Source organism: Onychomys torridus, chromosome 19 (assembly GCF_903995425.1).
Source record: "Onychomys torridus chromosome 19, mOncTor1.1, whole genome shotgun sequence".
NCBI classification, from domain to species: domain Eukaryota; kingdom Metazoa; phylum Chordata; class Mammalia; order Rodentia; family Cricetidae; genus Onychomys; species Onychomys torridus.
The window spans coordinates 11,283,344-11,308,323 of record NC_050461.1 but is presented as its reverse complement, the minus strand read 5'-3'; the positions used below and the strand labels follow the sequence as shown (position 1 = coordinate 11,308,323).

At 38.5% G+C, this 24,980-nt stretch overlaps 1 protein-coding gene across 4 annotated transcripts in view; it reads left to right on the top strand.

The window, feature by feature from the left end:
- The window catches only part of Rev3l (REV3 like, DNA directed polymerase zeta catalytic subunit), a 150,716-nt gene that overhangs the window by 74,610 nt on the left and 51,126 nt on the right, over window positions 1–24,980 (top strand). For all 4 annotated transcript variants that reach the window (XM_036169236.1, XM_036169238.1, XM_036169239.1 and 1 more), the window contains 6 exons: window positions 4,052–4,171; window positions 9,731–9,968; window positions 13,420–13,562; window positions 14,080–18,202; window positions 20,956–21,863; window positions 24,244–24,326. In XM_036169236.1, the coding sequence (XP_036025129.1) occupies window positions 4,052–4,171; window positions 9,731–9,968; window positions 13,420–13,562; window positions 14,080–18,202; window positions 20,956–21,863; window positions 24,244–24,326 (5,615 nt within the window). The remainder of the gene's footprint in view (window positions 1–4,051; window positions 4,172–9,730; window positions 9,969–13,419; window positions 13,563–14,079; window positions 18,203–20,955; window positions 21,864–24,243; window positions 24,327–24,980) is intronic.

Here is a 24,980-nt window from a genome sequence, read left to right as displayed (position 1 = left end):
CTCTAACTCCCAAGTAACCATTCTTGTCTGTCTGCATTTCTGGATATGTCATATAAATGAAATCATGCAATATGGGTTTTTTCTTCCTTCACTTAGCATACCCTTTCAGGGTTTATCCATGCTGTGGTAATTATCAATATTTCATTCTTTTTATTACCAAATTTTATACTTATTAATCCATTTATCAGTTGGTAGATATTTCAGTTGCTTTCACTTTTGACTGATAAAAGTAAAGTTGCTATGAACAATCAAATATGAAATTTAAATTAAATGTCATGGGAAGAATTATAAAATATTCGCAGCAGTAGCACATAAACTAGTTGCAAAGTAAGCTTTACTATCAAAATTGCCCTTGAAGAAGGGGGAAAATTAAGTAATGCTTAGATAAACATGTCATTGTATGAACATGTTTTCATCTTTTTTCAGTAGAGACCAGTGAGTGGAACTTGTAGAGCATGTGGTAAATTTGTATTTAGTTTTTAAATGAAATGCCAAGTTGTTTTTCATAGTGGGTGCACTTTGTTATATTCCTACCGATATTATGTAAGGCTTCCTATAATTTAGTGTTTTTATTTAACACTTGATGTTATCTCTTTAATGTAACTATTCTACAGAGTATAAAATGCTATCTTACTGAGGCTTAGTTTTTATATCCTTCATTACTAATATGATTACCGTCTTTTTATGTCAACATTTTAACTGAAATTTATCATTGTTTATTCATTTTAGCCACTAACTAATGTTTTACTTTAATATTTATCTGTGTCTCTACAAGTATTAGATCATTTTCACTTTTGCCCAGGTCTATATTTGCCCTTTTTCTCTATAGAACACATGTGTATAGTTTGATGCTAGGATGCAGGCAAAAACATAGCTTGTATACAAATGGTATGGTAAGAGAATAATGAAAGTTTTATTGATTAGTCACTTTGCAGACCCTAGATAACATTTGAATGTGCTAAATAATAGATACAAATGAAATTAAAAAAATGCTACTGTGGTTCTTTGAAATGGCATTTCCTTTTTTAATCTTCATTTTCTAATGACCAGTGAGTTGAAGCAAATTAAAGGCCATATGGATTTATTTATCTAATAATTGATTTTCCTGTTCTTTGCTCATTTCCCATTAGGCCACTGACTTTTTTTTTAAGGTGTGCGTGTGTGTGTGTGCGTGTGCGTGTGCGTGTGCGTGTGTGTGTGTGTGCGTGTGCGTGTGCGTGTGTGTGCGCGCGCGCGCACATGTCTTTGTGTGATTATGTACAGGTTCCCAAAGAGACCAGAATTGGCATTGCATCCTCTCAAGCTAAAGTTACTAGGAAGTTGTAAATTGCCTGTTTTAGTTGCTGGGAAACATCAAGAACATAACTACTGAGCCATCTCGAGTCCTGGTATCTTCTGGGAGTTTCTCCTATTGTAGATAAAAACCATGGCATAGTTACAGTCAGGTCAAAGCAAACCCAGAACCCAGTAGTGTGAAAAGCACAGTGTCAACACTTGTGGTCACTCTTGGTCTTCTGGACCCCAAAGGCTTGGACAGCTCACTTTTCTCTTTGTTATCTATGGCACAGAAAACATGTATCACAGACACATTGGCTCCACTCTATACCTGGAACTCTCCTTGGTGGCCAGCCCCACGGTCCTGGTATTTCCAGTATGCTGGAACCTCCACTGCATCTTCGAAGATCAGTGGCCTCTCCAGGGATTCCAAACCTGCTACACAGTGCTAGGCCTCAGCTGCTCTCTGTGATCCCTTCAATCTTGCATCTTTTATGAGTTCAAAACTCTATATGGCCAGTGCTTAAGATTCCAAACCAGTACCAGGTGGAGATACTTTGAGGTGCCAGCCTGATAGGCAGTCTCTCCCCATAACCACTACAGTTTCTGTGCTGACCAGAGGAAAGGAAGACTTCCACGATTTCATCCCAGTGTTGCTGATCTCTTAGTAATCTTAGCACCATCCGTTGTCCCAATAAAGCACAAATTTACATCCACAGATTGTTGTGTGTGTGAGAGTATAATTACATTCCTCCCTTCCCTTTCCTCCCTCCAAACCTAATAACCCCTGCCCTTGCTTCTTCAAATTCATGGCCTCTCTTTTCACTAATTGTTAGTGTGTGTATATATTATATGTATATGTCTGTATGTTCCTAAATATAACCTGTTCGGTCTGTATAATGTTAGTTGTATGTATGTTTTCAGGGTTGACTCTTGCTACCAAATAACCAATTGGTGTGCTTTTCCCTGGCAAAGGTCACCTCTCTCACTCCCAGCTTTCCTCAGTTGCCCATAATTCTTTGTATAGGGCTGAAGCCTCACACAGACTCCTAACCAAAATATATTTAAATATATATAAATAAGTAATATAAAAAATTAAATATAAAAATAACTAAAATACATAAATAAAATGGCCCCAATAGCCTTTTGAGGGACTCTTACACTTTCCTCTGAAAATTCACAAGCCAATGTCTCCAATATCTGCATTTCTCACCTTCCAAGCTCTCTCAACAACAGCTCAGTAAGTCTGAGCATTCAATGGCCTTTCCATCCTAAAGTTCTAAACACATCTACAACCTTCCAAAAAACCAACATGGTCAGGCACTTTCCAGCAACACCCCACTCTCAGTCCTAATTTCTCTCCTAGTTTTAGTTTGTTTTTCTGTTGCTATGATAAACAACTTGGGAGATAAGAGTCCAGGTGTCAGTTCATTTCTCAATGAAGAAGTCAGGGCAGGAACTCAAACAGGAACCTGGAGTCAGGGACTGAAGTAGAGCCCATGGAGGAATACTGCTTACTGGTTTGCTCCCAGGCCCTTGTTTACCTCCCAGGGGTAACATCATGCACAGTGGATGGTGCAATCAAGACAGTGTTTCACAGACATGCTCACAGTCCAGTCTGATCAAAGCAATTAGTTAAGACTCCCTTGCTTAACTCTGGGCTCTGTCAAGTTGACGAATAATTTTTCCCATTGAGATCTTTAATTCTTTTTTTTTTAATTTAGATTTCTACTTTAAAGTTTTATTTATTATTTATGTGTGAGTGCTCTGTCTGCATGTACACCTACATGCCAGAAGAGGGCATCAGATTATAATTGATTGTGAGCCACACTAGATTATAATATGGGGTTCATTTTGTCTGTGTTCTTAAAATTACTGATTCCTTCTGGGCCTTAGACCCTCTGTTAAATGTTGAAAGAAACTATTTTTAGATATTAAATGAGGAGCTTTTGAAAAATATACACTGAATGTCAAATGGATTTACTTGTGTGTGAGCCACAGAGAATAAAATGCTGTATTGTTCAAGAGCCAAAGGAGGTTGTGGGTGCGGCCTGTATTCCCAGCACTTAGGAACGGAGACAGAAGTATCAGAAGTTAAGGTCATAACGAGTTAGAGGCCACACGGGGCTACGGAAGATCCTACTCCAAAAACATAGACAACAAAAACAGTAACAGTCCAGCGGTGGTGGGGCACACCTTTAATCCCAGCAGCACTCAGGAGGCAGAGACAGAGTTCGAGAATAGCCTGGTCTATAGAGTGAGTTCCTGGACAGCCTGAGAGGCGATAACAGAGAAACCCTGTCTTGAAAAACCAAAAACAGTAGCATGCACCCACATTGTTTGTCTCAATACTGATTTTTATCCAAGTAATGTAACTATATGGGTACAATTTTTAAAAAGTATTTGATGATATATAAATTCATGTTATTTTGCCTTTTTGTTTCTGTTGTTCTGTGTAGCTCTAGCTAGATTGGAACTCACTAAGTAGACCAGACTGATCCTGAACTCAGGGATAGCTGCCTGCCTGTACCTCCCTACTGCTGGGATTAAAGATGTCTAGTTTACCTTTTTTTTTTAAACATATGTGATGAAGATGTTCGTGTGACCTTTCTATTACGCTTTTATTGCATTTTTATTTTCTATATTTCACTAACATTTCACAATTTTAAAGTAGATTTGTAATATTTTATAACTTAAATTCTATATTGTATAAGCTGATAACTATTAGAACGTTGGCCATCGCCTTAATGCAACTTGTATTTTTTGTCATCTTAAGGTAACACTCGACATAAAGTAGAAGAGGCACTTATTAATGAAGAAGCAATTTTGAACCTCATGGAAAATAGTCAGACTTTTCAGCCTTTGACTCAAAGACTGAGTGAGACGCCAGCTTTCAGTAAGTAAAAGGATCATGTTTTAATCAAAGTGAGTTTCTGTTTTTTATTTTTCATTTGATTCAAAGAAGTAAACAGTACACTTTTAGAAAGTGCCAAGTATAAAAATTAAGCATTACCTTCAATCAAGTCATTTTGTGTTTTCTGCATAGTTTTTCCTTAAAAACAACAGTGAAAGAAAAACCTTTTCTTGTAACTACCTTGGGTGAAAACATGTTGCCTTAGGAATAAACCAAATTTTGTTTTTCGATTTTCTATGTGCAGTATGCATACATATGTACATGTTTTCATATGTGTAGGGATAAGCAAGCATGTGTGTGTACATGCATCTGGAGGCCCCATGACCATGTCAAAAACCATCCTTAAATGTTCTTCACCCTTACTCATTGAGACAGAATGTCCAATGGGGAACCCCCATCTTTACCTTCCTGGGTGAGAATTACAAGTGGGTGACTCTGCCCACCAGTTTCTGTGTGGGTTTCTGGGGATGGAAACTGTGGCCCTCCACTTGTAGAGTGAGCACATTGACTACTCAGCATCTCCCCAGCTCCCAGTTACACTTATCTAAAAAGAATACTCCAAATAAAGCATTTAATAAAACCATGGATGGTTTGCTGGACTATGAGGGATTTTGTGTTCCAGCCACTAAATTTAAGGTAGTGTAGCACTTGACCATTATTTCTGAGTGTTGTATCACCTTAAATGCCTTCTTGTTATCATAAACCATTTGTGCATTATGCTTCTTATTTTGCTTGGTATCATCAATATTATGCTGCTTCTTTGTTTCCCTTTTTAACTTTTTTTAGTACCAGATATGATCCCAGCTCTGTCTAATGATCTCTCTACATTTTCATCTAAGTGGAACATAAACTTACTGATTGTGGGTAATCCAAAAATTATTGTATATGCTCATTTTAAAAATATTTCAGATAAGGAACTTTTAAACTTTTAAATGAATAATCAAATTTTGAAAAGAAATTGTCCTATGAATACATTACTGTTTTATAAATATATTTCTCCATTTGAATAAATTAAGTTAAGGGAGGCCATAAAGGAGTTTAAGAAATTGAAAAAGGAGTGGAGTGGCAGACCCTAGTTAACCTCATTAGCCCGATGCATTGCACCAGCAGCAGATGTGACTTCACCTTGCCTTGTGATTCCAACAACTTAAGTGTTATCAAAGCTCTAAAAATAAGGCCGAAAAAATGAAACGAATTGTAATTTAGATTTAAGAAGTAAATTTAAGAAGTAGATCATTATCAGAACAACCTCCAAGCAAATATTTTCATCTAGTGTTCCATTTGTTATCATGACTGACATGTGTCTGTTGAAGGATGGTGGTATGTGCAGGTGTCCATGGAGACCAGAAGAGGGCATCAGGTCCCTGATGCTTACAGGCAGTTGTGAGCTGCCTAAAGTAGGTTCCAGGAACCAGACCTCAGGCCCTCTGCAAGAGAATTACGTGCTTTTAACCACAGAGCTCCAGCCCCTGGACCAAATTCTTAAAACATCAGCAAAAAAAAAAAAACCCATAAAACTTTCTGTTTTAGTAAATGGAGACTACGTTACCTTGTTGCTTCATTTCACAGAGACAAGGGTTGTGTAGGAGATTGGGGGTGGGGCTATTTAATATTCTTTTAAAAAGTTTATTGAGGTGCATTATTGTAATTGTGCAACCTGTACTATTATCCAATTTCAGAACATTTTTATCATCCCCAGAAAATCCATGTCCTCATTAGTAAAAGTTACTTCTTTTGAGCCTCTGGGCAAACATTGTTTTGACTAAGTTTACCTAACTAGAACATTTTATGTAAATGGGATCATTCAGTTTCCTGTGTCTGGCTGCTTTCAATTAGTATAACGTTTTCAAAATTCATCCATGCTGTAACTTTTATTCCTTTTCTTGATCAGTAATATTCTGTCATTTACATCATAATACACTTTGTCAGTTGATATGTATTTGGGTTTCTAATTTGAGGGTATTATAAATATTATGATATGTTTATTCATGGAATAATAAGCTTTTATGGAATTATCTTCATTGCTAGCCATATATCTAACAGAATATTGATAACCTAGAGTATATAAAGAACACAAATAATTAAATACTAAAGGGAGGGGGCACTGGAGAGATGGCTCAGCAGTCAAGAGTGCTTGCTACTTATACCATCCCAGGTATAAGTTCAGTTTCCAGCACTCACATGGCAGTTCCCAACAATGCACGTGGCACTCTCTCCTGACCTTCATGAGTACCGAGCATGCTTGTGGTGCACATACATACATGCATGCATGCTAACACTCATACACATAAAATAAAGATAAATCTTAAGTCAGTAACTAAGCAAATAAGTCAGTTCTCAAAAGAAGAAATTTAAGTGGCCTGTAAGTATATGGGGAAAATGTTCAGCATTCTTAGCCATCAGCAAATACAAATTAAAATTACATTGAGATTCCAGCTCATCTCAGGCAGAACCTCTGACATCAAGTAAATAAACAATTTTTGTGCCAGGAGCCTGAGGCAGCAGGAGAGCAAGTTCAAGGCCTGCCACGGTGACCCAGGCTCTGAGAAAGGGAAAAGAGAAAAGAGAAGGGGGTGTAGCTCAACACTGTAAGTTGGTATATAAGGTAGTGCAGCCACCATGGAAAATAGTACAGAGGTTTCTTAAAATAATAACAGTTACCAGTAATCCAACCATATCTCTCTTGGATAGCTGCTGCAGTGTGTCTCTGATTATTGAGTCACAGTAACCAAGATATCAAACCAGTCTAAATGTCCACCAACAGATAATCAAATAGAGAAAGAGAATGTGGTTTAGATACATACAGTGGGTTTGTTTTTGTTTTGTTTCGGTTTTTTGGGTTTTTGTTTTGTTTTGTTTTTGCCATAAAGAATTAAGTTATGAGAATGAGAGATGACGGGAGTTAAGAGCATTGGCTGCTCTCCCGGCCGGAGGACCCAGGTTTGCTTCCTAGCACTCATGTGGTAACTTGTCTTTAATTCCTGTCCCAGAGTATCCAACCCCCACTCCTGCCCTCCTCTTTGGGTGCTGACATACATGCAGCAAAATACCCATGCACATAAAATCAGTCAAACACATACTTTTAAATGAATATAGAATTTTAAAGTTCTTGCCATGCAAGCAAGAGGAGTTGCATTCGAACCCCCGGAACTCACATCACTGCCGGGTGATCGTGGCACTCCGCTTGTAATTCTGTCCTGAGAAGGCAAAGAGCACGGTTCCCAGGAGTGAACCGGCTAATGAGACTGCTTTATCAGTGGCTCTGGGCTTGATTAAGAGTACTGCCTCAGCCTGGCCTGGTGGCCCATGCCCTTAATCCCAGCACTTGTGAAGTAGAGGCAGGCAGATCTCCGAGTTCAAGGCCAACGTGACGTACATAGTGAATACCAGGACTACATGGAGAGGCCTTGTCTCAGAAGAAGAAAGTCCTGCTTCAATATATTTTCATATGTTTAGTGGCCGTTTGCCTTTCTCCTTTTGTGAGTCACACTTACCTGGTCATTGACTAGTTTCTCTTTTCAGCATTTATTTTAATCATTTATATATTCCTGGTATCAATCCCATTTTATAAATAACTGCAATGAAAAAATATTTCCTCAAAAGCAAATGTAGAAAAGAAATTGAGAAAGATTCCCCAACACCAACCTGAGGCCTCTGCTTGCACATGCACAGACACCTGTGTGTACACACACACACACACACACACACACACACACACACACACACACACACACGAAGGAGGAAAATAAATATATATGTAGATCATGAAAGCAGAATGAAAGTAGAAAGTGAGCCAGTTGGGGGGCGGAGCTGACTGAGTGTAGGGAAAAGAGAAGGAAAGGTGAACTGAAGTATAGTGAAACCCATTCTTTTATAAGCTGACTTAGTCACTAGATGTAAAAGGTGTAAAACATGTGGTAGTGGAATTAATGGGTTATGTAGTGTAGATATAGGGAGAAAACAAACTCATTTTCTCCTAGATTCCTAACCATAACAATCAAGACAAAACATGTTTGAGCCTGGATGTCTAGGTATTTTTTCACACATACCTAGCAAGCAGTCAGTTCTGGAATGGATAACACTTGGATGCTCTCTAATTCAGTTCAGTTCTAACCCCTATCTACTTGGACTATATCTGATTCCATGGGTAAGGGCTGACATACCCCTTCCCCAAGCTCAATTAATTTTATTGAGCAGATCACCAAATAGGTCAAGCAGATTTATTACTGAATTATAAAGGCTGTTACAAAGGTTACCAATAACAGCCAGAACCAGTGGGTATAGTGAGAATGGGTGAAGAGGCACAAGGTGCCCATGTCTTGTTCATCCGTGCCAGGCTCCAGGAGCTCTCATGTACTGCTATCAGAAGCTCTCAAAATTCAGTCCTTTGGCATTCGAGGCTTTGTCCACCCCACCCACCCTTTTCTGTTTGTTATTTAGTTATTTAAACTTTCTGAAATGTATATATTGTACATTGAGACTATTTCCCCTCATAGCTGCTAACTCCTTTTTCTCACCTCACGCTCCCTCCCATAAGTCCTCTTAGTTCATTTAGACAGTTTTACTTCTACTTTGAAATCATATATATACATATACATATATATATACATATACATATACATACATACATATATATATATATATATATATATATATATATATATGATTCTATGTATCTGTATATAATCTGGGAACCACAAATGAAGGGAAATGTACAGTATTTGGGCTTTGTGGATGTTTCATTATGTAGACATGACTAATGGACCAATAGTGATCAACTCATCCATCAGCTACTCTGTACTAACCTGACGGCTGGAGGGTGAGACTGAGTGGCAACTCAGTCTAATCTGCTTTTCTCTTTCTGGTTGCCAACACCCATCCTGATATCTTTAGAATATTAAAAGACACACTTTCGAGAGTGTAAAGATTTTAGATGTATGCCAGAATTTAAGGACACTTTACAATTTGTGCAGCAGTAGGTGAAAATTCCAGTTTCATCACAACCTTGTTAACACGTGATACTGTGACTTTTAACTTTAGGAATCTTAATATATGTGGTATGGTTTCATAAAAATCAAACTGTAAACTACTTTTCAAAACGTGTTTATGTATCTCAACTAGATTTTACTTGACTATCCTATGAGTAAAGTTTAAGTGTAGGGTAAGATGTTTACATGTTTACTTATTATTATACTTAACCAGCTATCATTGATTTGAATATGTTTTATTTTGAACACTTAGGACCAAATTTTCTTTAGTGCTATTCATACCTAAGTAAGCTTGGACAACTCTTCAAAAACACCAGTCCCATTTAGTGGATGTGAGATGGAACCTGAGAATCTTCTTTTTCATAAGGTCACTACATTCTCCTCATTCAGATGGCCCAAGGAGCGCATTTTGATGAGAGGGCTGCGATACCATCACTTGAGCCTTTGCACCAACTTTTTAGCATGTGCCAGCATCTCTTGTGTTGGCTGATCATTGATCTCTATTGTTGGATCATTTGGAAATGGTAAGGTGATTGATTTCCTTGTTTTCTAGTGGACAGTAGTCCTGATGAAGCGCTGGTCCATCTTCTCGCTGGTTTGGAAAGTGATGGCTATCAAGGAGAAAAGAGCAGGATACCATTACCATGTCACTCCTTTGGAGACTCTCAGAATCCCCAAAACAGTGATGATGAAGAAAATGCACCACAGATTGAAAAAGAGGAAATGGAGCTGAGTTTGGTGATGTCCCAGAGATGGGACAGTGATATTGAAGAACACTGTGCCAAAAAGAGGTGATTTTTTTTTTTTTTAAGTTAATATCAGTTATTCTACTAAATGCTTTTTGTCACTGCTGTCCTTTGGTAGAAAATTATTTGTTATTATTCATACTGTAAAATGCCTTGTGAACTAAATTGACTTTTAAGATCCATTTTAAAAATGACTGTTTCATGTAGCATATATTTAATATTCCAAGCAAAGTAATCTGCTACATTTTAAAAGGTAAAGCCTAGAAAATATCTGTTTTATATAGTATTGACACATCTGAGGAGCCAGTGGTTAAAATTGAAGCTCCCCTTACCCCAGAAATTAAAAAGAGTAATTCCCTTAGAGTAACTGTGAATGGGTCTAAGTATCAGTATGCAATGTCAGCTTAAAAATAAGAAGTGACTTTCAGGTCTGCTTGGACTGAGTGAATTAAATACCAATCATAAGCAAATAACTGGACTAGTGACACGTGCCTTTAGTTGCCAGCCAAGGCTGCATAGTAAGACCTTATTGCTGCGGGTCGCAGGAATATATCATAAGAACTCAGCTGGTTATGGCAAAGTCACTACCTGGAGGGATCAAGGAATTCCTCCAGAGGAAGCCAAATTCCAAGGAGCTTTTGGTGTTACTTGGCTTGTTATATATCAGCTGTATTCTGTTATGAAAAATCATGTGTGCCTTTGTAGTTTTCCCAATTGACTTTCCCTAAGAAGAGCTAACAGTGTGGACTGACCACTTTCTGGACATACACATTCCAGTATTTGGAGAACAGCCTCAGGAAAGGCTTTCTCTGGAATCAGATATCTCCCTTAGCCACTTTCAAGGACTAGCAGTAATTACAGCCCATTTACAAGTCTCCTGATCTAAGGTAAATTCCACAAGGAGACACTGCCTAGGTCAGGTGGACGTTAAGTAATAGCTTTACACAATTTAGCTCATACCCTCTTTTCTTACAGCCTTACTAACTTTATAGACCTTCAACTCCTTACCTAACCACTTCCAAGACTATTTAGATAACTTTCTGTGCTGACAGCTATGCTCAGCCAGAAAGTTATCTAAATCATCTGTAATTATCATCATTGACAGCATCCGACCAGGTCCATCCCCAGATGGAGGTAAGTACCTTATCAGAGATACCTCTGTACCCTCTAAGAACAGACTTAAGCATCCAGGCCACCTGTTTGAGAAGGCCTGGTGGATGTTCCAATTAAGCTTAACTTCCTCCTGTCCCAGATCTTACCTCTAGTTCCTTTAACTATCACCAGAGGCATCTAGCTGTACACTAGTGACTGAGCACACCTTCCCCTACCCTGCAGGACCTTATCTTAAAAAAAAAAAAAAGAACAGAACTGATAGAAGAAATATATATTTATAATAACTATATGTAATGTATAATATAGAAGGGGGATCCATGAAATTGTCTTACTAGATACAGTCTAGGTCATCCCAACAATGACCATCCTACAGTGGAAAAGCCAATAATCTGGTAGTTGCTCAGTCTACAAGGCTGATGTCTCAGCAGGCCCAGTCTTGTTGAAGGCCAGGAGGATCCCTGGAGAGCAGCTGTTCTTCAGTCTACATTGGAATCACAAAGAAGTTTTTTCTGATATTGGTGAAGGAGCGCCACAGCAACAGGATTGATGGACAGGCCAGCAAGAGTGAGGGCAAGCAGACGAAAAGCAAGTTTTCGTGCCCTTTTATCTAGGCTGCCACCAGAACATGCTGCCCACATTTAGAATAGGCCTGCCTGCTTCAGATAATCTGGTCAGGAAAGTGCTTCACAGGAGTGCCCAGGGGTCCACATTTCAGTTGATGCCAGAATTCAGTCAGGTTGGCCACCAAGAGTAGCCATCACAGGTGGCATTGTGGTATATTAGATGTTATGCTTTGCCACACGTCCATAGTTGAGGAAGGCTGAGAAAGTAAAGGGAAAGAAGACAACGACCAGAGCGATCTGTGAACACTGCCATTGTAAAGATCTTAGAATAGATGGTATTTGGTCTGATTAGATTATCAAGGGAGAAGTGATAAACATTTACATATTGAAGATTCAAATGTAGAAAATGACATGTATCTGTTCTTATGATGGAGGATAAAGCATGAATATAGCATGGAAGTTGAAAATATTCATTGTATGTGTTATCAAAAAGGCAGTTAGCTACTAACAGAGCCAATAATGACTGAAGGGTTATCCTGTGAGACAGCAAGCCCTTGACACAGAGAACATGAAAGCAGAGATGTATCAGCGCTATTAAAAATAAGATTTTTAGATCAGAGTGAAAGTTAGACTAGAATTATTAGCATCTAAAAATAACTAGCTAGCGTGGTGGCGCACACCTTTAACCCCAGCACTCAGGAGGCAGAGGCAGGCGGATCTCTTGAGTTTGAGGTCAGCCTGGGCTACAGAGCTAGTCCAGGACAGCCAAGGATGCACACAAAAAAAGAAAACCTGTCTTGGAAAACCTAAATAAAAATAACAACTAGCAATTAGATGACGTCTGATGTAAGATTTCTTTGAGCACTTGAAAGTGGTTTTATGACAAATTGTGATTTGTTTTAAAAAAAAAAAAAAAAAGACTGAAAGGGTAAACTATTTTAAAGCAGTTGAGGCCAAAGGGAAATTTGAGCATCTAGATGGGAGTGAAAGTTCTAGGCAAGTATAAATATGGGGCAAAACTTAGACTAGCCGAACCTCAAATTTTCCTAAAATTTTCAGGAACCTCGCTTTGTGGCTATTGCAAGATCAACTCAGTCCCCACCTTGTCTCCCAGCTCTTCCTGGTCACTGCTGCTTGGCCCTCATTGGAATGCCCCTCTCCCCTTTATTTTTCATTTCAGAATTTAGCGATTCATTAAGAATACCTTCGAATAGCTGAGGATGCCACCTTTTTAGGAGCTACTTGATTCTCATTTGTTTTATGTGTGTACGTCATATCCACAGATAGGATAAAGGGGAGACTGAGGAAGGACGTGACTAGATAGGGTAACCAAGATGTTATAGCTTTAAGTAAGAATTATGATGCTTTCTACTTCACACGGATGAGATTATAAATTCTATTTATAATAACTTTTGCAGGTCCCATAGCAGTACATGTTAATAAAGCGAAATAAATCAGTTTTTCTTTTTAAAATGTTATTTGTGTATCTTTGTATTGTTTTGCTATCATAATCAGTAAATTTGCATCTAAGATGCATTTTTTTCTTTTAAGATTTTTTTCTTTTGTTTTATGTGTATGAGTGCTTGCCTGCATGCGTGTCTGTGTCACATGTGTGCATTGCCCCACAGAAACCAGAAGAGAGTGTCAGCTCCCTTGAAACTGGACTTATTGACAGGTGTGAGCCACCATGTGGGTTCTGGGACTGAAACTAGAGTCTTCTGCAAGAAGAGCAGGTGTTTTTAACTGCTGAGCCATCTTTCCAGCCCCAGATGTGTCTTTTTCTAACAATCAACCTTACCGTGAATTTTAATATTCTCTAGGTCACTGTGTAGAAATACCCACAGAAGTTCAACTGAGGATGACGACTCATCTTCAGAAGAAGAAATGGAGTGGAGTGATAATAGTTTGCTTTTTGCCAATCTTTCTATACCTCAGTTAGATGGAACTGCAGACGAAAATAGTGGTAAGAAGACAAATCTATTGCAGGCATTCGGTTGTGCTTTAGTTGAAAACTGTAATTAGATCTCCTGTGTTAAGTATGTGAGGCTGTAAGTGACACAATTATGTTTTGTCTTTCTACAGGAGTTTTTCTTTTTAAAAACTGTAGATATGTGATTCCTTATTTTGTGATTCAAGAGGGTAGGTTATTTGTGAGGTGTTGGGCTAAAGCTCTGTAAACCTTAATCAGTGTCATTCCTATAGAACAAGAAACTAAGATATGCTAAACATATTTCAAATAACATGAAGAAGACCATATTATTTTATGAAACAACTTAAATATGGAAATATTTTCCCATATTCCTTAAAGATTTTTCTGATCAAAAGACTATATGTTTAAATAATGACTAATGTTGTCTCATGATTGTTTAGGTTGCATAATCTTGATGACAGATTGCTGTTTCAGACATACAAACAGTATAAAATCTTCCTTAAGGGATAGCACTGTGAATGAGTAAATTCTTTTCTTTCTCTGATTCTAGACAATCCATTAAACAATGAAAACTCTAGAACCCACTCTTCAGTGATTGCAACAGGCAAGCTGTCAGTGAGACCCTCTATCTTTCACAAGGATGCTGCTACATTAGAACCCCCATCTTCTGCTAAGATTACCTTTCAGTGTAAACACACAAGTGCCCTTTCTTCCCACATTTTAAACAAAGAAGATTTGATTGAAGACCTTTCACAGCCAAACAATACAGAAAAAGGTCGAGACAATTCAGTCACTTTGACAAATGAAAGTACTTACTCCATGAAATACTCTGGATCTTTAAGCAGTACTGTTCATTCGGATAATTCTCATAAAGAGATGTGTAAGAAAGACAAATCTTTGCCGATATCTTCCTGTGAAAGTAGTGTTTTTGATTATGAAGATGATATTCCATCTGTTACAAGACAAATACCAAGTAGAAAGTATACAAACATGAGAAAAATCGAAAAGGATGCCCCTTTCATACATGTGAACCGTCACACTAGTGAGAATACATTGGGGAAAAACTCTTTCAACTTTGCTGACTTAAGTCATTCAAAAAATAAATTGTCCTCTGAAGGAAATGAAAAGGGAAACAGCACATCTTTTAATAGTATCTTCCCCTCTTCATTAACTGACAGTTGTGACATGCTGCCGTGCTCAGGAGACAATAGAACTGTGGTGCATCCTCTTGATAGTATCACTGATGAGAGTGGACTGAATAAACTTAAAATCAGATATGAAGAATTCCAAGAGCATAAAATGGAAAAGCCAAGTCTCAGCCAGCAGGCAGCACATTATATGTTCTTTCCCAGTGTTGTTCTTTCTAATTGCCTCAGTAGACCACAGAAACTATCTCCTGTCACGTACAAACTACAACCTGGCAATAAACCTTCCCGGTTAAAATTAAATAAAAAGAAATTAATAGGTCATCAGGAAACGTCTACCAAAAGTAGTGATACTGGAACCACAAAGGACAGTTGTGTACATAGTAATCCTTACAGCAGTACTTCTGAGAAGGATAATGTATTGAGTAATGATTTAATTAAAGCTACTCATGGGACATTTGAAAATAAAACACCTACAGAAAACTTTATAGACTGTCATTTTGGAGATGGCTCTTTAGAAACTGAACAATCTTTTGGACTATACGGAAATAAATACACACTTCGAGCCAAACGCAAGGTGAATTATGAAACTGAAGATAGTGAGTCAAGTTTTGTAACACACAACCCAAAAATGAGCCTACCTCATCCCATGGAAATTAGTGAAAATTTAAATGGAACTCTAAAATCCCGGAAACGAAGGAAAATGTCTAAAAAGCTGCCCCCTGTCATTATAAAGTATATTATTATTAATAGATTTAGAGGGAGAAAAAATATGCTTGTGAAGCTGGGTAAAATAGACTCTAAAGAAAAACAAGTAACATTAACTGAGGAAAAAATGGAACTGTACAAGAAGCTTGCACCTTTGAAGGATTTTTGGCCAAAAGTTCCTGACTCGCCTGCAACCAAATATCCCATTTACCCACTGACACCAAAGAAAAGTCACAGAAGGAAGTCAAAGCATAAGTCTGCTAAGAAAAAAACTGGTAAGCAACAAAGAACAAATAGTGAAAACATTAGAAGAACTTTATCTTTCAGAAAAAAACGGACACACGCTATTCTTTCTCCTCCCTCACCATCTTATATTGCTGAAACCGAAGACTGTGACTTGAATTATAGTGATGTAATGTCGAAGCTAGGTTTTCTTTCCGAGAGAAGCACAAGTCCTATCAATTCTTCTCCACCTCGCTGCTGGTCTCCCACAGACCCTAGAGCTGAAGAAATTATGGCTGCTGCAGAAAAAGAGTCAATGCTTTTTAAGGGTCCTAATGCATTTAACACTAAGACTAATCCTCGTGTAGGAAAAACTAGTCGAGCAAGAGCACAGGTTAAGAAGTCAAAAGCAAGACTTGCTAATCCCTCTGTAGTTACTAAAAAAAGAAACAAACGAAACCAGACAAATAAACTAGTAGATGATGGGAAAAAGAAACCAAGAGCAAAGCAGAAACGAACAAATGAGAAAGGTACATCAGGAAAGCACATGGCACCTACAGATGAGAAGGTAAAACCACAACCTGAGGCTGAAGCCAAGCTGGCGCTCAACCACCAGAGCGGGTCTGAGCTCGCCAGTAGCCCTGGCGCTCAAGCACTTTTTAAGCAGAAAGAGATGTTGCAAACAGTCCCTGCTATGGATCATCCACTTTCTACCTGCCAACCCACTGGACTTAATACACAGCAGAAGCTGTCTAACTGCTTCTCCTCTTTCTTAGAAAGCAAGAAGTCTGTGGATCTGCAAACATTCCCCAGCTCATCAATTGTTTATAGCTCTATAGGACCTGGAATCTCAAAAATGAATCTTCAGAGGTCTCTTAATCAAAGTGCCATGTTTACTCGAAAGGAATCAACCTTGATTCAGAAAAGCATATTTGACCTTTCCAACCATTTATCTCAGGTAGCACAAAGTACGCAGATATCTTCAGGTGTAATGTCTCCAAAGACAGAGGAGAGCGCAAGTATACAAAAAAACTGTGTGTCATCTGTTGGAAAGGTAAATGAGTACCACAGTTCCCTAGAATCAAAGCCAGAACAGGTCTGTGCCCCTAATTTTTTGTACTGCAAAGACAGTCAGCAGCAGACTTTGTGCATGTCAGAACAGTCAAAACACAGTGGAACTTGTTCTCCAGGAAATGCAGCTTCTGAGGCAAGTCAGACACCTAATTGTTTTGTAACTTCTTTGAGAAGTCCCATCAAACAAATAGCGTGGGAGCAGAAACAGAGGGGCTTTATTTTAGACATGTCAAATCTTAAGCCTGAAAAGGTAAAACCAAGACCACTGTCAGAAGCGATTTCACAAACCAAAGCACCGCCTCAGTGTAAAACTCAAAATGTGTCACCTTCACCTTCAGCGTTTGGTGAGGGACAGTCTGGGCTAGCTGTTCTAAAGGAATTGTTACAAAAACGACAGCAGAAAGCACAAAGTGCAAACGCCCTACAGGACTCACCATCTGGTAGTCAGCCAGAGAAGAACGCTTCTGTTTCTGTTGAGCCTAAGAAAGCAAATAAACGAACACGACCGGTAACAGCTCCCAGGAAACCCCGGACCCCCAGGAGAACAAGACCCAAGGAGCAAGCCCCCAGGGCTCCAAATCTACAGAGCTCTGGCCAGGTGGATAATTCCCTGTCAGATGGTAGTCCCGTCCTCTTTTCAGATCCAGGCTTTGAAAGTTGTTATTCACTTGAAGATAGCTTGTCTCCTGAACATAATTATAATTTTGATATTAACACCATTGGTCAGACTGGATTTTGTAGCTTTTATTCTGGTAGTCAGTTCATTCCAGCTGATCAGAATTTGCCTCAGAAGTTTCTAAGTGACGCTGTTCAGGATCTTTTCCCAGGACAAGCTATAGAAAAGAATGAGCTTTTAAGTCATGACAAACAGAGTTGTAGTGAGGAGAAGCATCATGTCTCTGATTCAAGCCCGTGGATCAGATCAAGTACTTTAAACCCTGAACTTTTTGAGAAATCATCTATAGATAACAATGAAAATCATCGGCACAGCCAGTGGAAAAATAGCTTTCATCCTCTGACATCTCGTTCTAATTCAATAATGGAGTCTTTCTGTGTCCAGCAAGCAGAGAGCTGTCTAAATGAAAAATCCAGACTGAGTAGGAGTTCAGTGAGTAAAGAAGTATTTCTCAGTCTCCCGCAGGCCAGCAGTTCAGACTGGATTCAAGGTCATAACGGGAGAGAAATGGAGCAGTCTCTTGAATCAGTCAATACCTCTTTTACTGCCATACTTTCCTCCCCTGATGGGGAGCTTGTGGACGCAGCTTCTGAAGACTTAGAACTGTATGTCTCAAGGAACAATGATGTCTTGACACCAACTCCTGATAGTTCACCGCGGTCTACCAGTTCTCCCTTACAGTCTAAAAACGGCAGCTTTACCCCTCGGACTGCTCACATCCTGAAACCTCTTATGTCTCCACCAAGCAGGGAGGAAATTGTGGCAACTTTGTTGGATCATGATCTTTCAGAAACTGTTTATCAGGAGCCATTTTGCAGTAATCCTTCTGATGTGCCAGAAAAGCCCAGGTAACCAGCATCGATTTGTTCCCCCTTGGGTCACTTTGAATGATTTTTATTTCTGTAACATTCATAACTGATTTCTATCTGTGATACTGAATTTTTAAGAACAATGAAGAAAATTATTTGTAATTATAGACTGATTAAGAACATTCACAAACTAACTAGAAAGCTATACCTAGACAAATTCGGTTGATTCTTGGGCTTTAATTTACTAGTTCTTAACCCAGTGTCACTGTTAAGGCTCACTTTGACATGATGCAAAGTTTAAGAGAATGTCAAAATACCTCAAAGTATTACAGGAAGAGGGAAGAAGAAGGGAGGGCAGGATAAGAGCGATTGTGTGTGTATGTGTGTGAGAGAGAGGGGGGGAGAGGGGGGAAGAGAATGAGAGAATTTTATGCTTGGAACTGAACCTAGGATCTCACATCATAGGCACGCACTCTACCACTAGGGTTTACCCTATAAATGGAAGTTTTAATTATTAAGCTTTTTTATATACTTTTTTTTGGTGTATGTGTATGTTGGTGTGTGCATATCACAATTATGGAGGTCTTGTGGGACTCAGTCCTGCCTTTCACCATGTGGGTCCCAGGGATCAACTTGGATCATCAGGCTTGGTGGCCATCAGGTGTCTTTACCTGTAGAGCCATCTCACCAGACCAACATTAGGCTTTGTTTTGTTTTTAATAAATGTGTTCATATGCTTTCTGTCTCTGTGAGAAATATTGGATGCAACTCAGTTTATAGGGAGAAGAGATTCACTTGGACTCACGATCTCAGAGGTTCCAGTTCATGTTCTGCTTATGACTGGGTCTATGGCAAGGTAGCATGTTTGGCAGAGCAAAACTTCTCATTCAATGGTTAGGACCAAAAAGAAAAGACCAGTACCCATAACCTAAAGACCTCTCAGTAAGTCCCCCCAAGCTAGAGACCAAGCCTCTAATGCGTGGACCTTTGGAGACCACTAAAAACCCAAAAGATAGCATTGAGTACACTTGAGTTCTTTTTTGACAGTAAATGAACATTAGTTTTGGGGTGTTTCTGTTTTAAACCAGTTTTCGTTTGATTTCAACATCTTTAGTCTTGTTGATAGAGCTACTAGTTTTTTATAGTTACTAAGGTGTGATTAAGGTATAATTTCTCCTTATCATTTTTTTCATTCAAGAGTGAAGTGGGAATCATTGTACTTTCTTATTTAGCAGTGATTGAATAGTTCTCTGCTACTTCCACCACCAAGGTAGCACATAATTGATGTTAGCTAACAGAGCACATGACCTGATCCAAGAGTTTGGGGCTCTGGAGATAAATCAATTGGAAAAGTGCTTGAGGGCATGAGTCCAGTAACCCAGACTCGTGGTGGTTTGTTTGTTTAAAACAAAAACAAAACAGGACTGGTGGCATGTACTTGTAATCACTAATCTCTAGGTGGAGCCTAGCAGCCAGCCTATCCTCCTTGGTGAATTTCACGTCAGTGAAAGAGAGAGGCTAGCACCTGAGGAACAACATCCAAAAGTTTGTCCTCTGACAACCATGTTCACAGGAACACTCAACCACACAGACTAAGCCAGTCTATCTTTCTACTACTGATTCTCCATGCATACACATGAGCTCAAACATTAGTGAAATATAGGCCGTTCATTTTGTGTTCTGCCAATTCCAAAATTATGTTACTCAAGAACATGAGAGAACAGAATGATGGCTATTTCCCTCAGCTATGTAGATGGGGCGTTTGTTTGATACTGAACATTGGACCTAAGGCCTTGTGGTATATCACCACCATGTGTATGGTTTTGTTGTTTTTCTAATATTGAGAGAATTTTAAAAACACAAAGGCTTACCTGAAATTATTGGCTTTGCTAAACTACTATAGGTACTAGAAGATATCAAAAGAGGCTATCGAGAAATAAATGATAAATTACTCCATCTTTTTGTTGTTTGTGTTTGTGTTTTTGTTTTTTTGAGACAGAGTTTCTCTGTGTAGCTTTGGAGCCTGTCCTGGATCTTGATCTGTAGACCAGGCTGGCCTCAAACAGAGATCTGCCTGTGTCTGCCTCCCGAATGCTGGGATCAAAGGCGTGTGCCACCAGCTACCCGGCCCTACTCCACTGTTTTTTATTTCTGTCTGGTGACAGTGGACCATTACTTCAAATTAACTCTGAGTGGCTGGGGAGACGAACCAGTTGATAAAGTACCTGCTGCATGAGCAGGAAGACCCGAGTCTGCATCCCTAGTGTTCATGATGGGACTTGCCGTAACCCTAGCACTGGGGACGTACAGACATGCAGAGCCCTGGAGCTCATGGGCCATCCAGCTATTCAAGTGATGAGCTTAAAGTTTAGTTTGAGTTGCTGTCTCAGAAACTAAGACTGAGAGCAACTTAGGGAGGTTCACGATACCACCCCCTGGCCACCACAGACGTTAGCTCACCCATATAAAACAGTGATCAATAGAGGTAAGGTTTTGATGAGTTTGTGCCATCTCCAAACACAGTTTGACGGGACACTAAAATAAAAAATACCTTTTTTTTTTCATATTGGTAACACCTTTCAAAGAAATTAATTTTGTAATTATATACTGGTATAATTATATACTGGCATATTAAAGCTGAAGATAGAGTATTTTGTCTGCAATTGGGATAAGTGGAAAAAAGAAATTATAATATTTGAGACACCAGAAGGGATCTAAGTCTGTTAGGTAGGAACTCATTTGGGTAATTGTTTCTTGAGACAAAAACATTTGTTCTAAAAATGTATTTATAGGGAGATTGGTGGACGGCTCCTCATGGTGGAAACTCGACTTCCAAATGACCTGGTTGAATTTGAAGGAGATTTTTCCTTGGAAGGACTTCGCCTGTGGAAAACAGCATTCTCAGCAATGACTCAGAGTCCCAGACCAGGATCCCCGCTTCGTAATGGCCAAGCAGTTCTCAATAAAGGGTCAAGTAATAGCCATAAGATGGTAGAAGATAAAAAAATTGTAATTATGCCTTGCAAATATGCCCCAAGTCGACAGCTGGTTCAAGCATGGCTTCAAGCCAAAGAAGAGTATGAACGTTCAAGGAAACTCCCTAAGTCTGAGTTAACTGGAGTGGTAAAATCTGCTGAAAACGTCAGTCCTTTAGTCAATCCAAGTGACGTAGCTGCAGTGTCTCCACAGCTGGGTGCATGCCCACATACACTTTCCACTACAGCACATAGCAAGGAAGAAGTTACTAAGGCTCATGTTGCCTTGCAAGCACCAACTACAGGATGTGGTCAGATTGTAAGTGCCAGTCAGACACTGCGACCAGTTACAGCTGTTCCTGAGGAAGATGAAGGTGATGATGGTAATTGTTACGTTAGTTACAACTCCCCTGATTCTCCAGGGGTCCCACCTTGGCAACAAGCAGCATCCCCAGATTTCAGAGCATTAAATGGAGATGATAGACACTCATCACCTGTGGAGGAGCTCTGTTCCCTAGCTGTTGAGAACTTCTTAAAGCCAATAAAAGAAAGTGTCCAAAGAAGCCCCTGTGGTGAGCCTCGGGAGCCTCAAGTGATTTCTCCAATTCATGCTAGAGCAAGAACTGGGAAATGTGATACCCTTTGCCTTCATAGTACACCAGTTATGCAGAGAAAATTCCTGGAAAAGCTTCCTGAAGTAACTGGCCTTAGCCCTTTATCAGTAGGTAAGTGTGGAAATAGTGGGAAGACTGCACATGTTTCTTCAAAAGTAGATGTGAAATATTGGACTATATGATAAGAATCAGAGTCTTGTAAATGAACTTGTAGCTCAGGAAATGGAAGACTGTTTTTGACTCGTCATGCTATAGGAAGTTGTCATTTGGAAATGTTTTCATCTTTCTACTGTGAACCCTGCTTCCAATGTGTCTGTCTACCTTCTGGGTGAAATACAGGAACCTCTGAGAAGCCTCACCTGCTTCTGAACTGGATTTTTCCCTTAGCTTTTTTTTTTTTTTTTTTTTTTTTTTACATGCCCAAATCACCACCTTTTTGTTTTTTTGATTTTCCCAGTTCTAGGTCTCAAACCCAGGGCCTCCACTGCAGAGGTATGTCCCTGGCCCTTCCCCAACCAAAACAACCAAAGATTCGCCTTGACCTTATCTCTCAGGTCAAATTTCTTTTCCTCCTTCAAAATCAGCTTTCTTTTAAAAGATTTCTCTTAACAGCTCTGCTTATTTACTTTGTATTCATTTCTCAGCCTACTCTAATCTGAATTCTGTCATTCCACTGGTTAAAAAAAAAAGTTTCTTGATAACTTTCTTGTAACTAAAGCCAGCAGATACATTTTAGTTTTCTAATGGTACCTTCTGAGCAGTCATTGGCCTGTTGAAGATAACTTAGTTTCTGGAGTTTGTCTTTATTTTCACTTCTTTCTACTTGATTTTCTTTTAAATATATCTTACTATTCTTAGTTGTCATATAAATGTTGCAGTTTATTAAATCTTAAGCTTTCCTTGGATTTTCTCCTAAATGATCAAATCCCTGTCCACAGGGTTAGTTAATACTGGTAATTCACAAATTTCTATTTAGGCTGGAGAACACTGCCCTACTGACTATATGGCGTTCTGATCCAATGTTCAAAGGACCACAAGACTGATACCTTTTAACCCTTAAATCATGATCTCAATGCCTGCATTTCACTACAACTTTACCACCACACTCAGATTCATGTGCCCAATGAGTCATGTACAGACCCATCTAATCTTTCCATTCTCTCCCTCCCTCCCTCCCTGCCTCCCTTCCTCCTTGCCTCCCTCCCTCCCTTCCTCCCTTCCTCCTTGCCTCCCTCCCTCCCTGGTGAATAGTGCCATTGTCTCATCAGTCACCAAAGTTAGGCACAATACATATGTCACATCACCTGATTCCTTTAGCACCCTGTGGTTTTCAATCTATTACTATGTTCCTTCACTTTTACCCCCTAAAGAACTCAAATTTTTCTACTTTATTTTATCTCTGCTGCCACAACCTTATGTTGGCTCATTATCTTCTCTTGCCTGAGCCTGTACTGGCTTTCTTACACTTTTACTGCATAGCAATTGGGAGAAATCATTTATGTATTCCTACTAGACATATTCCAGTTCAAGAGCACCAAGTCTTAACTAGGTATAAATTCCCAATTAGTTCCTCTCTCATTCAGAATTTGGCTTTTAGCTAAATCCAAAAATACTAAGTAGAAAACTCTGTAAATAAATGATCCATAAGTTTTAAATTATGTGCTGTTTTGTGAATTGTGAAATTTTATACTTATCCCTCCCAGGATATGAACAGTCTCTTTGTCCAATGTATCCGTTTTATGCGTGTTACTCTTTTGTTAATGATTTAGTAGATGCCTTAGTAATCCAGTCAACTGTTGTGGAATTAGAACGCTTATTTCAAATTGTCTTTATTTTATTTCATGACCCCAAAGCACGGAAGTAATGGTGTTGATGATTTATAGATGCCAAAGAGAAAAAGAATGTTTGAGAAAGAGATGACATTCACATAAATTATTAGAGTATATTATTGTAATTCTATTTTATCCCTGGGTATTGTTAATCTTACTGTGCTTAGTTTATATTTGTATTTAAATATGTACTTAGTTTATAAATTAAATGCTATTATTACAGGGTATAGCTAGGTAGAGCAAAAACCATAGTGTATATTGGATTCGGTACTATCTGCAGATATCCACTGAAAGGTCTTAGAGCATAGTCTATACAAATAAGGGGAACGTTGTAATTTCACCTTCATTTATGTGTGGTGAATTTATGACTCTTTCTAGAACATAGAAAAAACTTGATGTCTCTCCCTCCTCATCATAAATATTTGATGAGTGAATTATCCCCAAGGTTAATGACTAAGATATGAAACTCAATAATAAAACACAAGTGTGCTTATTTAAAAATGCAAAATTTTGAAGTATTTTATGGAGATTGGAGATTCTGATTTTTATTTTTAAATTATGAAGTCTGGAGTATAGAACGATACTCACAAATGATATTTAAATGTTTGAAACAACAAAATTTGCTTTAAAGACCAAGTTAAAAATGAAATTTCTTTCTACAGAAGCAAAGACGCAGAAGTTGTGTAATAAGAAAGGAAGCGATGCAGAAAGTCTCAGGAGAGTCCTGCTGACAACCCAAATGAAGGTAACGTCAATGCAAGACCCCTGTGGTCCAGACAACGCAGGGCTGGGTCTCAGCTCGTCGTCGTCATTTTTACATCATTATTTATAAATAGCTTTGAGACAACAACAAATTACATTTTTCTTTGTGTTTTTTAATTGTTGGGATCTAAAAGATTCTTATGTGTAAATACAAATATTACAGAGAAAGTGAATATGATAGCCAAAATGTGGATTATGAGGATACACATACATTAACTGATAACTGGCAGTATCAGAACAGTCCAATCACAGCAGAACTCAAGTAAGTGATTTTTGATCCCGCCAGAAAAAAATATTCTTTTCATTGGTTTATTTTTTTTCAAATGTGACTTAATTTTTTTTAAATTTCTTTCACTAAATTACAAAGGAAGCAACTTTATCTACTATTGAAGTTGAGAAATTATAAATGTCCTTACTCCAATACTAGAGATACGATAGTACTTAATTGAAAAGTATAAGGTTATGTGAAAGAAATGCATTAGACATTAATGGAAATAAATGATAGAAACCACTTCCATATTAGCTACTTCTCATGAAGATTATTACATATAAGATGTATTTTATTACTTATGTGTTGAGGCTATACTACAAATTTTGATTTATAAAGCTTTTGAATTATAAGCTATTAATATTAAAA